Source organism: Trematomus bernacchii, unplaced genomic scaffold (genome assembly GCF_902827165.1).
Source record: "Trematomus bernacchii unplaced genomic scaffold, fTreBer1.1, whole genome shotgun sequence".
Taxonomy (NCBI): domain Eukaryota; kingdom Metazoa; phylum Chordata; class Actinopteri; order Perciformes; family Nototheniidae; genus Trematomus; species Trematomus bernacchii.
In genome coordinates this window covers 5137044-5153176 of record NW_022987593.1, presented here as the reverse complement: position 1 = coordinate 5153176, position 16133 = coordinate 5137044, and the positions used below count along the sequence as shown (strand labels likewise).

The 16133-nt window shown below is 40.3% G+C and overlaps 1 protein-coding gene across 1 annotated transcript; it reads left to right on the top strand.

Moving 5' to 3' along the window:
- Positions 1–85: 85 nt before the first annotated feature.
- Positions 86–3407, top strand: LOC117482249 (early growth response protein 1-B). Its single transcript, XM_034130301.1, has 2 exons — positions 86–427; positions 691–3407. Exons 1-2 carry the CDS (start codon positions 271–273, stop codon positions 1956–1958), a joined length of 1425 nt encoding a protein of 474 aa, XP_033986192.1. The 5' UTR covers positions 86–270; the 3' UTR covers positions 1959–3407.
- Positions 3408–16133: the final 12726 nt, after the last annotated feature.

Genomic DNA, 16133 nt, shown 5'->3' with positions numbered 1-16133 from the left:
CCGAGGGAGCTGCCAAAGTGTATATAAGGAGAGAGAGGGGAAGTCGCTGATGTGAAATCCACAGCAAGCAAATACCAAGCGAGGAGCAGAGACGAAAAGGAATACCTTTTAATTGCTTTTGACACCTTTTGACACAGACCACTTTGGATCATTTGTTGAAAACCATCAAAAGGGGAGTTGAAAGAAAACAGTCATCTGCATAATTTATTTTACATTTTCTCCTTTTACCTTTTTCCCTGGGAGAGACGGACTTCTAAGAGCAGCATCAGTATGTTGAACAATATGGATTTGAATGCGAAAGACTCTTTTTACCCTCAGTTTGACAATTGCAACAGTTCTTCCATGGGAATGGACAACAGCGTGCGGAAAGATAACCAGGAGGTTTATGTCGATGCAGAGCGGGGGGTACCTGCCCAGTTTGGCCACGGTGAGTCCGCATCTTTGCACAGTCGATTAACATTTGCATGCAAGATCATTTAAATGTGTTGAATATATGAGAACCAGAGGAGATAGAGAACTCTTCCCGTACAGTCGTGTAGGCTATATTAAGGCATCTTATCAAAGCATTCCTGTGCCAAAACAGCATGAATGTTTATGTAACGCTGATTTTTCATCCTCGTTTAATATGCACTGATTCTCAATTATAAATCACTCGCGATGACAAAGTTTTCTCTCTTGTTAATTCAACAGAAGGAACCCCAGCTACCCTCAAAACCGAAGCCTCCAACTCGGAATTTGCTTTTAACCCTTGCGAGTGCCCAAAAGACTCCTACACCCCCTCTTCGCTCGCCTACTCCGGCAGTTTCTATGTTGAGGCATCTCAGGGAGCGCCGTGCAGCACCGAAACACTTCTCAATATGATCACTGAGATCGTGGGTATATCCACACTGCCACTTTTAGACGTGCAACAGAGCATCAACAGTCGGGGAACTTATCCATCGCCTGCGCCGATGGACAGCAGCAATGGACATTTTGGAGACCCCGGCGTCAAGAGGCAGTCCTACACCTGCTCCGGACCTTCTCCTCCCGTTTACTCTCCTGACCAGACGTGCCCGAGTTACGCTGATGATCAGAACCAGAAGAAAGACGAACCAAAGTCAGAGGCCGCTTCCTTCCCTGTCGTGGTTAAGAATGAGTTTGAAAGCAGCTGCTACGAGTGGGGAACATTTACCAAAGCTGGCTGTTTGGAGACGAGTTTCCAAACAGAAACCTTCCCAATGTCAAGCGATTTCCCCCCTGAGCAGCAGATGGATGTCAAGGAACTTTTAGACACATTTCCCCCAATATGTCCCAACCCAGAGATGGAATTTAAAGTGGAGGGAGGTATCAAACAGGAGCCGTGTTTCTCTGACACCTGTTCTCAGAGCTACTCCAGCCCCATGTACAATAATTACCTCCCTCCCCCTCCGATGGGCCTCTCCTCTAACCTCAAACCCTTCCCCGAACCCCCACAGCCATCTAACCAGTGTGATTCCTTATACACGTCTCCAGCTTTACCAAGCACCATAGACTCCATCCTTTACTCTTCCTTGTTGCCAGATTCATTCGCCCAAAGTTACACCACCCGTCCTACAAAGCCCACCCGGGCCCGGAAGAGCCCCGCCGCCGCTCACGGCCCCGCCAAAGAGAAACCCTTCACCTGCCCCATGGAGAGCTGCGACCGGCGCTTCTCTCGCTCCGACGAGCTCAACCGGCACATCCGCATCCACACGGGCCACAAACCCTTCCAGTGCCGCATCTGTTTGCGCAGTTTCAGCCGTAGCGATCACCTCACCACCCACACCAGGACTCACACCGGGGAGAAGCCGTTTTCCTGCGACACGTGCGGGAAACGGTTCGCCCGGAGCGACGAGAGGAAACGGCACGGACGCGTACACCTGAAACAGAAGGAGAAAATGGAAATAAAGCCACAGGTGACCACCAGCGCGTGGACTTTCACTCTTCCAGAGGGAATTTGAAGACAAAGCTGTGTGTCCAAACATAGCCTACACGACATTAGGAATCTTTCCGTCTTGGAAGATAAAGCCAGCTGACTACAAGTTAACGTCCAAGTTGGTTTGACTGGCAATGCCTGGCACGAGGTTTCGCAAATATTGCAATTTTTTTGAGGAGCAGAAAGGAAAGGAGAGGTCTGCTTCGGCCTTAGTGCCTGCTGCTGATGCTGCTGACTTAATGCAAAGATGCACAAGTTGAAAAAGTCGATAAACAGATCATAAGTGACTTGTTGCTGTTACTGTCAGTAGAGCCAAACCTCTCTGCTGCGGCATTGCATGACTGCTGTTCAGCACCTCTTCTCCTGGACAGCTCCGACCTCCATCGCCTCTGAACCTGTATGGATTGCACTTACAGATTATTAATATCTCCATTTAAGATTCTTATTTTTTGCTTTTAGCATTCTTAGAGCAATGGTTTGGACTATGTTTCTTGAAATGCATGTTTATGTCAGTGTTTCTTTTCCTTTAAGCGGAATATCAACCACTGTCAAGGTACTCCTTCACTCCACAGTGAAGGTTATTGACATGAATGTAGGCTAACATATTTATGGCTTTGACCATAAAGCTGTCCATCTTTGATCAAATGTAGTGTTTGTTTGAATTCTTATCATTTGGCTGTCAGTGTTTTTTGTCATTGGTCTTTGTGTAGTGTTACAATTAATTGGATTATTACAATTGTGAAAGATATATCATAAATGGGAAATAAATATATTTGTATAACTGTACTTCTTTGTATTTTTATAGCTAATTGTATATTTTACATTTATCACATTTGAGTGTCATTTATCAAGGTGAAATGTATTCTAAATCATTAATAATGTCTTGGTTTTTGAGGGCTATTGTTTAGTAATACAATATTTTAAATGTTACAATTTGATATCAGAAACATTTTCGCACTTCATCCCATTGTTGGTATGATAAGAGTTATTTAATTAAACTGCTGGTTTAGTTTTAAAAAGGACCAGTATGTACACTAGTTGTGGTACAGCTTTTCAACAAAAAGGATTTTACAGTATGTACAGAAGTATGTTTAATCAAGCTAGAAATGACTAGCAAAATATAAAATACTGCTTTTGAGTAATCAGGTAGCACACATTGCTGCGAGTTTCTGTGGATTTTACCTTGGACTTTACCATGAAAGGGTTTTGACTCCTGGTATCTTTTGCTGGAGATACTGAATGCTGAAATGTACACTTTAGCAAAAAAAAAATAACAAAAAAATGTTGAAAGTTTGGTGAAATTATCACCAACAGGGTACGGTACTGCAAAAAAGTAATTTAACTTGCCTTAAGTTATATTAACTGTTCAAGTAAAGATTTTGTACATAGACAGTTTCTACAATACTTTAAATGAATATTGATGTTGTTATTTTTATGAAAAGTTTATGAACAAAATAAACAATTTCTGGAAGCATCACGTTTCTTGTGTGTGGTTTTAAATGATCCAAATGATATCTCTTGCTCACCTTGCCCACTCTGTGTCAGACCCCTGTTGGAGCATTCAGATGAGTGTATCTTTTCCCAAAATATAAATGATAACAGTCCACGTGTGGCACCAGGCTGTAGCCCTTCCATGAGACGTCACGGTTCTAGCCTGTGACTCAAAAGGCTTTTGACTAAAACACATTAAAGAAAAAAAAACCTATTACTCAGTGCTGGGATTCTGAATCCCCTCGACTTCAAAGATCACTTTCCTCATGTTCTAAATGTGGAGATGAACACCATGGGCGCTGTGGTAATCTCAACAGGAAAAGTCTTAAGTTAAACAGGACATTTTCTTCCCATGTCAATGAGATGATCTGATGCTCTCAGTTCATTCATTCCTTTGTTCATTCACTCACCATTTCTGCAATAAAAGGATATTAATTTCCACTCAATTGCTGAATGCGATTACGGTCTATTATCATGTAATTTATTTCTCTCAAAGAATGGCAGTACTAAAGTATGCTCTTGCCAAAGCTGCATGTGCATTCTTGTAAATGCTGTTAACAGTCTTCTTGAAAACCTCTCTGCTATAATAAAAAGTGGCGCAAGCCATTGCTTCTTTTTATGAAAATTGATATGATCCTATAATGAACGGATCCAAATTGCGCTGAATTTTCAAGTAAAGTGGTACAATTCCCAACACTTTGAGCATAGTAGTAATGTCTAAGATAAGCATATGTGTCTTTTAGAGTTTGGGGAGAAGACGGTTGTGCTGATCCTTTAAATAGGATTCAAAGATTCTTTGTGCTCTGTGCTTCTCTATAGGAGGCCAAGATCTTACATCTGTCATTGCAAGCCATGCAGGCATGTATTAGCAGGGACTCCGCGGTGTACGTATGACATGCATGTGCCCGTGACGCAGACGGCTTGCCGAACACTACGGTGCTTGCCCACGGCGGTGCATAAGTGTCTGCCTTGTCTGAAGCTGACAAACATACTGTACCAGTGTGAAAATGCAAGCCGCCACATGGAGCCCTGTGAATAGTATGTACCCATCCTCTGCTGTCCATCACTCATCATCACTTACAATAGCACAGGGCCTATCTCGCATCAACGCACACTACTTTATCTGTGTTGTTTTAGTGGCAAACACTGTCCAGTGATGGATTGTTGAGGTTTTGAATTGCATTGATGTGCAGTCACAGTGACCATTATCCAGACACTTGAAGACTGAAGAGTTATTGAACTCTGGCCAGTGATGGAATTTCTGCATTTGTGCATTTGGAAGCTCAAATTCACATTTGCATACTGTAAATGGTCCTTGAATTATCTACAGCATGTGCGTACGCTTTCGGCTGCGTTGTCTTTATCGAATACGTTTAGCATGTCATAAACCTTCCTAACTCCCTCTCTGATACAGACTAAAGACATAAATCAGTTATTTTCCACTGACTGACATTTATGTCTTTTTACTCCTGTAGATAAGCGTAATTGCTGAAGCCATTAAGTGATTGTGCTGGGAGGGCACATGACCGCCACTGAGAACCATGATTTCTCAGAACGCGGACCTCTGCTGTGAATAGTGGCACATCAAGTCCATTAAATCCCGCCAGGATGTTACTAATGCAAACATGTTAACATTAGGACTGTTGCACTGGGGGAGGTTTATCCAAGGCTAGTGTCTGCTTGTGACTAATATATTCCATATGTAAGCAGGAAGAAAACCATGAACAGATGTGATTTCACTTCTTCATTGTCTCATCCAATTAATCGCTTAATGCAGGATTGCTTTTGGATAAATCAATGGGACTATTTATCTGCTGTACCAAATGAGTACTTTGGCTCAGGATTAAATTTAAAAAAAATCCCTAAAAATGACAGTGAAGGATTAGATGGTCCCGAATTCTGAGGATAAGTGTCATTGCAGAATTATACATACTTACATGTTCAATACTTGTAAGCTTTCTATTTTTTAAAATCTTTTTTCTGCTTAATCTATTATTTTTTTATTTCATAATACACAAATACTGATCTATGTTCTATAGGCTGATAACTGAAGCGCACCCTCAACAGTCTCAAGGCAATCCACATCTGTGCTGCCATTACATATCTGAAGTCTGTCTTCTTAAGAGGGACAAGTGCGGCCCCAGTCGTCGTGAAGAGCCCAACATCCCTTTTATCCATGCTTGAACTCCAAACAATCCTCGCTCTACAACAATAATCCAATAATGAATTTCGGAATGTATGAAAAAGGGTTTATTTGCTTGTATGAAGGATCGGAGGCAGTTTCAGTGGTTCAAGCTTCAGGTATCAGGTCACCTCAAGTACCTATTAATAATCACAGTCCTACTTGAGACGGTCCATATGGCCCCACAGTCTCATTCACTCGTGGATTGATCTATTGTGGGATAATCACCACATAATTTTATGCGCACCTTTAAAATGTGGACCAGGGCACGTCATGGTCCTTGGGGTGGGCTCAGTAATCAAGGTGCATAATCGCATGGCGGTAATGGCAATCAGGCTTAGCAGATTAATTCCTTGGATCATACATCAGGCCGTCGGTCCTGTATCTGATCATGAAGAAGGGTGTAGGTGGTCTGGAGAGTGCGGGTGATTAAAAAGAAGAGAACCATTGCGGCGAGAAGGAGCTCGTTATGCAAACATTTTAAAGTGCCTAATTTCTTCCATTGTACTGGCTCCAAAATTCTTCATTTGTTTAACTGATCAGGCAAAGCATAAAACTGAGGAAATAACTTTTCTTGCTCCTTGAACTTGATGTCAACCCAAGTGTCAAGGAGTTCAGTCTACCACGTTTGTCCTGGTTATGGCATCTCTATGGTTACTAACACTTGCAGTATATGCTGTATCTTAAGTGAATGGGAAGCAGTCAGCATACCCCTGAAAGCTGAATGTTTTCACAGCAAATGCCCTTGGAAAATTCCAGGTTTGAGCGCACACAATAATGCAGCATGTATACCGTGGTAGCTTCCAGTAATTGGGACAGTCAATAGAAATAATTATGTCAGTCCATACAAACCATTTATTTGTAACCTGTTGTCTGACAGCCTTCTGGGTTGGATGCTTGTTGCCTCAAGTTAGTATAGCAACAGTGCACTCTGGTAGCTTATATCATAACTTAAATAATAGTATTTTTAACTGAAATCACTGCTTCTAGTGACAAACCTGCAGAGAATCATTCCCTGATACTGTAGTTCAACTCAGTTCTGTGAAGCATTTGAGCATCTTTCAGATCATTGTTTTGGTTTTACAACTGCAACTTGTTGCTTCACTCTTAAAGCTCTCACTGCGTAGTCTTTGGGCGCACCAGGAAGCTGTTTTAGGCAAAACAAGCTCTAAAAGCTGATTGTACTCTGCTCAGCAACAAACAGCAGGTCGACAAAACTGGCAACTAGCTGGAGAACATCTCAAAGCATTTAGCAGATAATAAGCTAGATATTCCCCTAAAGAGCTGGTCGAGACCAAAACCAGAGTTTAAATACATTATTGGAATACTTATAATTATCAGGTTACCAGAAAGGCAACTCAAAATGTATCCGAATGTTGCTTTTTTTATTTTCTGGATGTGTAAATAACCAACAATATAATGAGTTTACCATATCAACTTTATATGGTGATATGTGTTCACGTTTGTTTCCGGCATCGCCAAAAATACAGCTCTTGAGAGAAATGATTATTATTTATTTAGGTTTAAACGAAAAATGTAATCACATGTTTACCATCCAGACAACCTGCCCCTGTTCGTACTAAAACACGGACCTGATTAGCTTTTCCCCATTTCCTTCCATAATGATTTTCTTTTTATTCAAGGGTCATACACCAAAAGGTGCCCAGCACACATGTGCTTGTAAAACCTTCGGAGGCAAGAGAAATCAAAGAGAAATCAAGCGAATACAGACACATTAGTTCAGAAATAAATGTAACAAATTAAATATACAATGCTGAGCGTATATACGTGTGGTATACCACATTTATCTGGTACATAAAACAGATAGAAGTGAATGTCTGGAAGACATTTCATTAACAGCTTAGCTCACAGATCATGAAAAAAACAGTAGAAAAATGCATTTCACTCTTAACCTCAGCCAAATAACACTGGTGACACTTTCTGTCCTCCTCTGGGTTTGGGAGCATCCAGTTTCACAGCCGGAGGCAGAATGCCAGATCTTAGCTGAGCACAAATAGACCTCTGAGCTCTGACATATTGCTTTCGATGGAAAGTGTCCTTGATAACACAATGACTTCTCAGTCTTTGTTTGCTTAGTAGTTCTTTTGACCAATTTCCTTCATCATTTGCAGATAGCAGAGACTTCAAATAACTAGAAGGCAACTTTTATAAATGCTGCTCAGGATAGTTTGGACGGCTGCGACAGCGGCTTGCAGTGACAATAGGAGGAAATGTTAACCATTAACCTGATCAGCTGGCGGCAAAGCACTACAGCTTCCTCTAACACTGAATGATCAGTCACATCAGTCATGATATACGTCAGAGGGGATGTGCAGGAAAAAATCTATGCTGTCAACACTTTGCTAGAACAGTTAACAATGAAATAGTACAATGATGTTTGTGGAGGAAAATTAGCTTAGGGTGCACAGATATCATCAGCTTCCACGGGAGAAACGTAGCTAGAAGCATCCTGGAGTGACAGTTATGCTTCTGAGGGAAGTTTGTGCTTGTGAATAAAAAAGGTATTACTTATCTGGAAACCTGCCGCCGCATTAGCATGCAACCGTCAATCTGAAATAAAAGTGTAAAATCCACTCATCTATACAACATCAGCATACACACACAACTGTTGACCCCTCTTCCCATAAAATAAATTACCGTCTGACCATGTGTCCGGTAGAGCTGTGAGTGATTACTTTAGTGCTTTGACATTTGCAACAGCAGTAATGAGGCATGTCTGTGACAGCTGTGTCACTACCAGCAGCCTATGTCTCTGCTGTTCAGTTCAACGCTGGGAAGGAGGCATACTGTGGCCAAACACTGGCACTCTCTCTAGATAATGATGGCTCACCGATAGAGAAGCAGAGAGAAGGTGTCGAAGTCGAAGGAAACCGTGCGCACATGTGTGTTTTCACCTAGAGAAAGAAGTGAGGCCGATTGAGAGTGTATGTGAAGTGTATTAGTATGTGTGTGTGTGTGTGTATGCATGTCTGTCATTGCCAAGATGGAATCAGAGACTGGGAGAGGAGGCTGGGACATAAAGACTAGTAGTGTAAAAATGAGTGGGCTGAACATACAGTGCACACTCCCGTCAAGCATGGTGACGATTTGCATGTGCACACCAGCTTCCAACGCCAACCACAGTATGTATTCTGCATCTAAATTAACCATAAAAATCAAGCGTCGCTCTTTGGAGCTCCATGAAATGTATGCAAAATGTAGCTACTTCAACATTAGCGACTGGCTCTCTCTGCCGCAACAGTTGTGTTAATGCCCGCTGAATTCTGGTAGTTTGAGGATTGGAGCCATTAGTAAAGAATAACAGAGAGAGTGCAGAGAGGCTCATTATTTTCTACTCAGGATCTCGGGGGACCTGAATCTTACAGATGGATTCAGACATTTTGTAAAGGTTTAAAAATAATTTGGGCTTTTCAATTCTGTCTAACCTTTATTCTATTTTACTGTTGATATTTTTTCTCTTTTCTTTTGCCGTCTGTTCATTTCTGTTCTACAGTCAGTTATATTTAATCGACTAGATTTTGATGTAGATGTAGGTGTTAGTGCTCGCCAACGTGTGAGGAAGAACTTGAGATAGGAAAGAAGTTCTCCTTCTGCCTTAGAAATTAAAAGTAGCATTACCAAAAAGAAATGAAACACCATTACAAGTTAAAGTGTTTAACATTTTTACTGAATTAGTCTAATTTAGGCTGTTACAGACTACGACATCTTTGGGACAGTTTTGCACAAAACAAGGGCCGACCCCCATCACTTACATCAAAGACCCATTATGAAGAAATCTCTTCATGGCGAGTTTGAACAACATGAATGATTAAGGCAAGCAAAACCTGTTCCAATGTTCATAAAGCCACTTGACTTATTATTGAAGATTGATTTAAAAAATGGTCAACCTTTAATGTATTAATCGTGAAAGTACACATGCACTCTTTCTGTCATTGGATTAAAATGTAGGATTCATAAGGAAAATGAAGAAAATTGAATATGTTATAACTTTAGGGGTTTTATTTGTACCATGTATACTACATATTTTAATCTGTATTATTGCATCATATTGTAAATGTTAAATCTGCAGAATGACTGTTAACTGCTGCTACAATATTTCCCTCTGGAATGTTTTCTGCTACTTCATACTTGGAGATACCTTTCATAAGAAAACACTGACAGTTTTCTCGACTGACACATTAACTTTTAATATATTATCACATTTATGGCATTGTTACATATTAAACTGTTCAGTAGTTCATACAATAATTTAGATTTCCTTCATTTTTTCCATCTAGATGTACGTGCTTAAGATTGTAAGCAACTCTACCTCTGATATAGTATTATTCTTATGTTAAAAGCACATTTTGAGCATTTGTCCTTCGCTTAACGGTTGAAAGATGACAGGTAGGCTGGAAACAGAGGTCTAGAGAGGTTTGAGAAGCAACAGAAGTCCGCAGGCTCTTATCAAACCACGGAAATTGCATTGAAGCGGCCTTCACTGTAACCACTCGGCTAGGAAGGTGCTTAAAACTGGAGTATTTCTACATTGTTGTATGACTACTTTGACTTACTGTAAGTGTATGTTCTGAATACTTCCATCAGTGTGAGCTTGTACCTGCTGCTTCACCCCCCTCTGGTTAGCAACAAAGCAAGGCTATGACACAGTCCCCTCCCCTGCTTATCCCTTACTGTTGCCCCTTAGTAGTGCATAATGACCGGCTCTGCCCCCCCCCCAGTGGCTTTTAGCTGGTGATGGACTGTCACTTTCACAGGGTGGGGGAGTGCACAAAGAGTGACGTCCCTCCCTGTCTGTGTGTATAGGAGCCATGCTGGGGTCACACTGGGGTGCATACGGTACAGTATGTTTCCAAAGCCTAAAAGCCCGGGCCATTTATCAAGCAGGAGCTGTCTCTGATCTCAAACCTGTAGAGTGTTGAAATCCTAAAGAGACGCGTTTTGTCCCCCTCCTGGATTCTTGGTGCTTTAAATGGTTTCTTTGACATGCATGAGTCAGAGCAGCGGTATACATTTAAAAATCAAAACATTCTGCTCACTGCAGGTCCCAAAGTCCCCTGTCTTGTGTTGTAAGCAATCACCATGTGAATTAACAATGTGATTTAGGTTGTAGTTTTTTTAATTGCTTTTGTAGCTTTTGAAAGTATATCATGGCCAGTAATAGCTGAAATGGAGACTGAGAGACTTACAATTGTGATGTATACTGTAGTAGCATACAAGGTTAGAATATACAATACTACAAATTGTAAAATGTATTTCTCAAGGTGCATGATCTCAAAATCCTCCAATTCAGGCATTGAATGCATTCTTCGTCAAAGGTGCAAATAATTTAATTTGGAAAATAATAATCCTACTACAAGTTTCCTGCAAAACTAAATTAAATACAGGAATTCATTCTTCCTTCAGCTTAAAAAAAAATAGCGGAGCGAATGCTGAGCATGGCAACAGAAGAGGGAGAAAGAGCCTGCTCTGTTGTTGTTAGTCATCAGTGATCCTGTCACTCAATGCTGTGGCGGCATAGGGTCTGCTTCCTGTTAACAAGATATGTTTACAGCATCAGCATTGGGCTCCCACCGTCTGTGTATTTGTGCATTTATACTCCTCGTCACTCCTCGGGATTGATGCATCCACGTGTCTGTTAACTAGTAACTGATCAGGAACTGCCATCTTTGGGGAGACGGATAGTGACAGGGTCCCGGTCCTCCTCAGTGCTCAGTGGCTGAGGCAGGCCTTCTTTTGTTATGGAGTCAAAATGGTTGCTGGTGGCAGGATGCTGTGTCTAACCATTAACTAGAGTCTTGGCACTCCTGCTACAAGCTGAGGTGACAAATGTCCCCCAGAACCTAGGCTGGAGAAACATTAACCTCATCTCAGCTGGGGCTCTTCCTCTATCGTCCTGCAGATAAATAAAGAGCTGCCGATCCTTCCATCACCATCAGCCTCTTCCTCCTCCCACTCATCCACTCTCTGTGTTTGTGTCTCTTTTGGCACCACTGACAGTGGCGTCTTGTGAAGGAGGAAAAGATTGATATGATTATAGGTAGATGTGCTGCTTCCTGCCTCTGGACGAGAGAAAAGATAATTTATGGACTCATCACTTTGCCAGTCGTGAAAACAGTATTTTTTCTAACAACGAATAACCCTCAAAGAAATTATCATTATGAACGAATACAGAAGTATGATTGAAGTTGAACAATCACTTAAACAGTCGCAGAGCTGGTACAATCAAGGACTTTAATTTATGTAGCAGATTCTCTTCATTTGAGATCTTCTACAGCACCTGTGTGGTGCACAGTCGTTTTTGATGTGATTCTGTGCATACGGCCCATTAACTCTGCCCTTGGATGTTGTAGGTCTCCCCATGTTTAACACCGCTGAAATATTGCCTCCCTCCTTCCACAAGAAGTTAAAAGGGTGACAGATTTAGCTGTTGCTTCCATCATTAAATCCTGTACCCCTTCATAAAGTCAGCAGACCTCCATGGTGTCTCGGCCCCGCGCCGTAATGGCCGCTCATGGTCCAAATGGACTGAAGAGCTTTCATGTGTCCTGAACAGTCTACTCCACTCATTACGGTCCATAGTGGTCTCACATCAAACAGCCTCATTATTTTTTCATCGAGGTAGCAAGCGCACACGTGTGACAAGCTGGAGCTACAAAGTATCTACCAAGTTCAAATACATTTGCACTTTGTGGATATGTAAGCAAGCTAAAAGCATGTTTCCCCAGACTGGTGACATGCAGCTTTAAGGCTTTAAAGATGGTTTCACTCATTGATATAGACTTTAGCAGTATCTACTGTATGTGAAACTACAAAATCTAAATATCTTCTTCAGCAAGAAAACTGCAGAAATATATTTGTATGCATGCTGAGCCACCGTAGCATTAAATCCAAAATACTATAATGATGAACACGATTTACATTTAACATCTATCATAAATGTCTTTCCACGATCATTAGAGCGCAGCAGAAATGTTTTGATATCAGAGACCATCGTATCAACTCTCTGCTGAATTATGACTATTTATAGATTGAAAGCGTTTTACATCATTTACATAAAAAGCCTCTTTTACTGGACTAATTTAATATTAGCTGACAACAGTTTGACAAGGCGAGATCAAAGGGTAAACTACCACACAATGGCAGGTAACTCTATTAACATGGAAATGAATGCAACAACTCAATAGCCTGTTGTCATACCTACAGTGAACAGCCTAAATAAGTTGCAGTGAAAAATCACAAGGGCTGTACTTGATAAGACATACTCGTGTTACTATGGCAACATCCATGGCTCAAGCAAAGAATGCAGAGATCTGGATAATCGTTGTCATTGTGATACATGGGGCTCTGCCATAAGGCCCGTGTATTACTATATTTGGACATTAATGCATTTGCAGTCAGCAAGATCAGTTTCCATTCACAAATCATTTCAACAAAGGCTATGCATTCACTGAGCTGCCAGCCACACAAAGGCTTATGTCCATCATTACATCTCTAGGTTCACGATGAATATGCTTCATATTGCTGTTCGGATAGGAGCTGGAAATAACACTAATTACAACGACATGATATGGTAGTTTGCACATATTAACACTAATCTGTATTATATTCTGTAACACATGTTAGATTAGTTGAACATCCTGCAGAAATGACATGAGGCGTTTGAATGCAAGACATAAACTGAAAAAAAAACCTCCATGCATGCATATATGTATATTTATCCGTATGCATTTTCTACACTGTGCAAACAAGTTGCAGAACACATTGTACACTCTTTATTTGCACGTTTGGTTGTCTATTTTATTTGTAGTTAATAAAACACATCTATATCTAGTTTTGATATTTAAGGGGAAGATAAAGGTTGCACTGCTTGCAACACTTAGAGATACTGTAATGGCTGTTGGAAAAAACCACAGCACTCAATTATTTAAAAAATATCATCCGATAAAAGAAATGGTAGTTCCTCATTAGCTGGCATTGTAGTTACATTTCTGCAGACTACTGGTAACATTGGTATTTAGTACCAACTGTGAGTAATGGCAGAGCTGTTAGACTTTAAGTGATTTCCAAATGTTTTTTATTTATTGATTTGGCTTCTCACACCAGTGTCTGCACACACTCCTTTTCTTAGCTGGACTGCTTGAGGATATACTGGACACTTACAGCTGAGTTGCATTGTTGTGCAGTGAACGTGATAATGATTTCCAAGCTGTTAGCCTGCAATTTCATCACATTTTAGACCTTTAATGAGTATAATTGCCACTTGAGGTGATATATTGATATTGGCTCAGCTCCCACATGCTTGTATGTTGTTCTATTGTGTTACTCTGAGTGTTAACAGGCGACAAAAGCCCATTTGACTTAGTGATGTAGCAAAAAAAAGGCCTTTGAGGACGCCAGGCTGTCATTTTGCATCGTGTGAGAGTATGGATTTTGAATATTCTCTTATGGTTAAACTATTTATTTTACAGCAGTATGATCAGATAACCATATTAAACTCTGCAGCTAATCCTTATGGAGCTTTATAAATGTCTGATTCAGAAAGAAAAAAAATCAAGGCTTATAAAAAGGTATCAATCGCATAGACCGTTTAAACTATTTGACATTTCGAATGTTTTATTACATAGTACGAGTTATATTTGTTTTAATAACTGTTATAATGTTCATCGGTTAATCCCTGCATATTACTGGTGCCCCCTGCTGTTCAAAGCTTTAACTGCTATCTCTTTTTTTGGTTAACATATTTGCTGTTGCTACATCATACAGCTTCTGCCTATGGATGTGTATAGGGGTCGGTTGTTAAGTCTAACACGACCTATTGAATTACATTGATCTTAAGGTCAGATGCACAGGCTCATCTTATTGAAAATATAAAAATAACTACCATAGGGACGGGGTAAGTATCGTCCCAAATGTTTAAATGTAAAGTCTTTCAAGGTTAATTAAACATGTGATCACCAGAGTTTGTCCCCTCAATTTATCTCACATTTGACATCTCTTAAAAACAGAATTGTTAAATAACTTTAGCTGTAATGCTGAGCATCGTGCACATTGATACTAATAATAGACGTTTCTTGTGTCCTTACATTCTTGTTCTCTTTTTCACCCTTAGAAAAAAACTCATGCAGCCAAAATAAAATTAAATCTGGGCAAAACGTTTTCGTTGTACAAAAATGTCAGACATGTGTTGTGGTTGCTAAGCAAACAGTGACTAATAATATCTACATGGAAGAGGTTTGCATTAGTGCAGCAAGCCAAAGCACAGCATGTCTCAGTCTCTACCAATGTAAAAACAATGAAGGTTCACCACACTGTAATTACCACACAATGAGTTTGTCAGTCACTTCTCATAAATATGAATAAGGAGGGATGGATAAAGGTGTTCGGTCTAAATTTGCCAGGGTTTTTGACGTGAGAACGGGAAAACGGCCTAGCAGCACATTCATCCTATCAAAATCTCCAGAGGGAGAGAGTTTTTAAGCTTTTGTGTGTCAGTCTTTCCCTGTCATGACTGGATGAGAGCGGCATGTAGAGGGCGGAGAGGGCTACAGATTGATGTAACAGGTTTTGGTTTTTACTCTTTTTTTTTAATTATGAAAAGGGTTTAATTTTTTCAGAAACAGCCTGAAGGTGTCAGCTGTTAACTTAGCAGGAATATGTCAAGGATAAAGCAGACCGTATATAAAATAGAAATAAATGAAATTGTATGATCGTCTGGTTGATTTAAATATTAATGGCCTATATGAAAAGCACCACTTATACTGCGGCATTTTTGTCACTTAGCATCTATGGAGAGTCCTCTTCATGCCCCCAAAGTGGGCTTGATCATAACCAGCGTTATACATTTACATTTCAAATTAACAATATAAAAGGTAATTTTGTCGTCAGTAACCATAATCATCAGCTAATCTTTATTTAGTCATGGAATCACTCCACATCTCTTTAGATTGCGTGGGTCTGACTCTGTGTTGTTTAACGGACCCGTTGCTACACAGTGATTGTGTTAAGCCAGACATAAAGAAGAATAAATCCTCCCTGGCGTCTCAGAAATCACTAAAAAGCACATCTGATTGCTGTAATCGGAAATTGTTTTAATAACAGCAGGTGTGGTAAAAAACAAACACTGTTTAACACACCTTGCATGCCAAATCATTCTTGATGAAATTATGTTACAATTATTATTATTACGTGCAGTAATGAGCTTGCATGAAAATAAGGGTTAATAAGGTATTAACAACTACTCCCCTTATAACCTGACATAAGTTCAGAAGACATATGTCAATGCGTTGCACAGAAATACATATATTTTGCTTTTCATATTTATTTATATCGCATGTTACTAAGGATTTTTTTAAATGCCAGGTTTTAATTGTGCAGCAACCACAAAATACACATCAGGTTTAGTGTGTTTTCTGTGCATACATTGACATTTAAAAAGCATAATTTTAGAGCAGAAACCTCTTTATAACATCAGCGTGCTGCCAACGTCATGACAATAGTACCATTTGC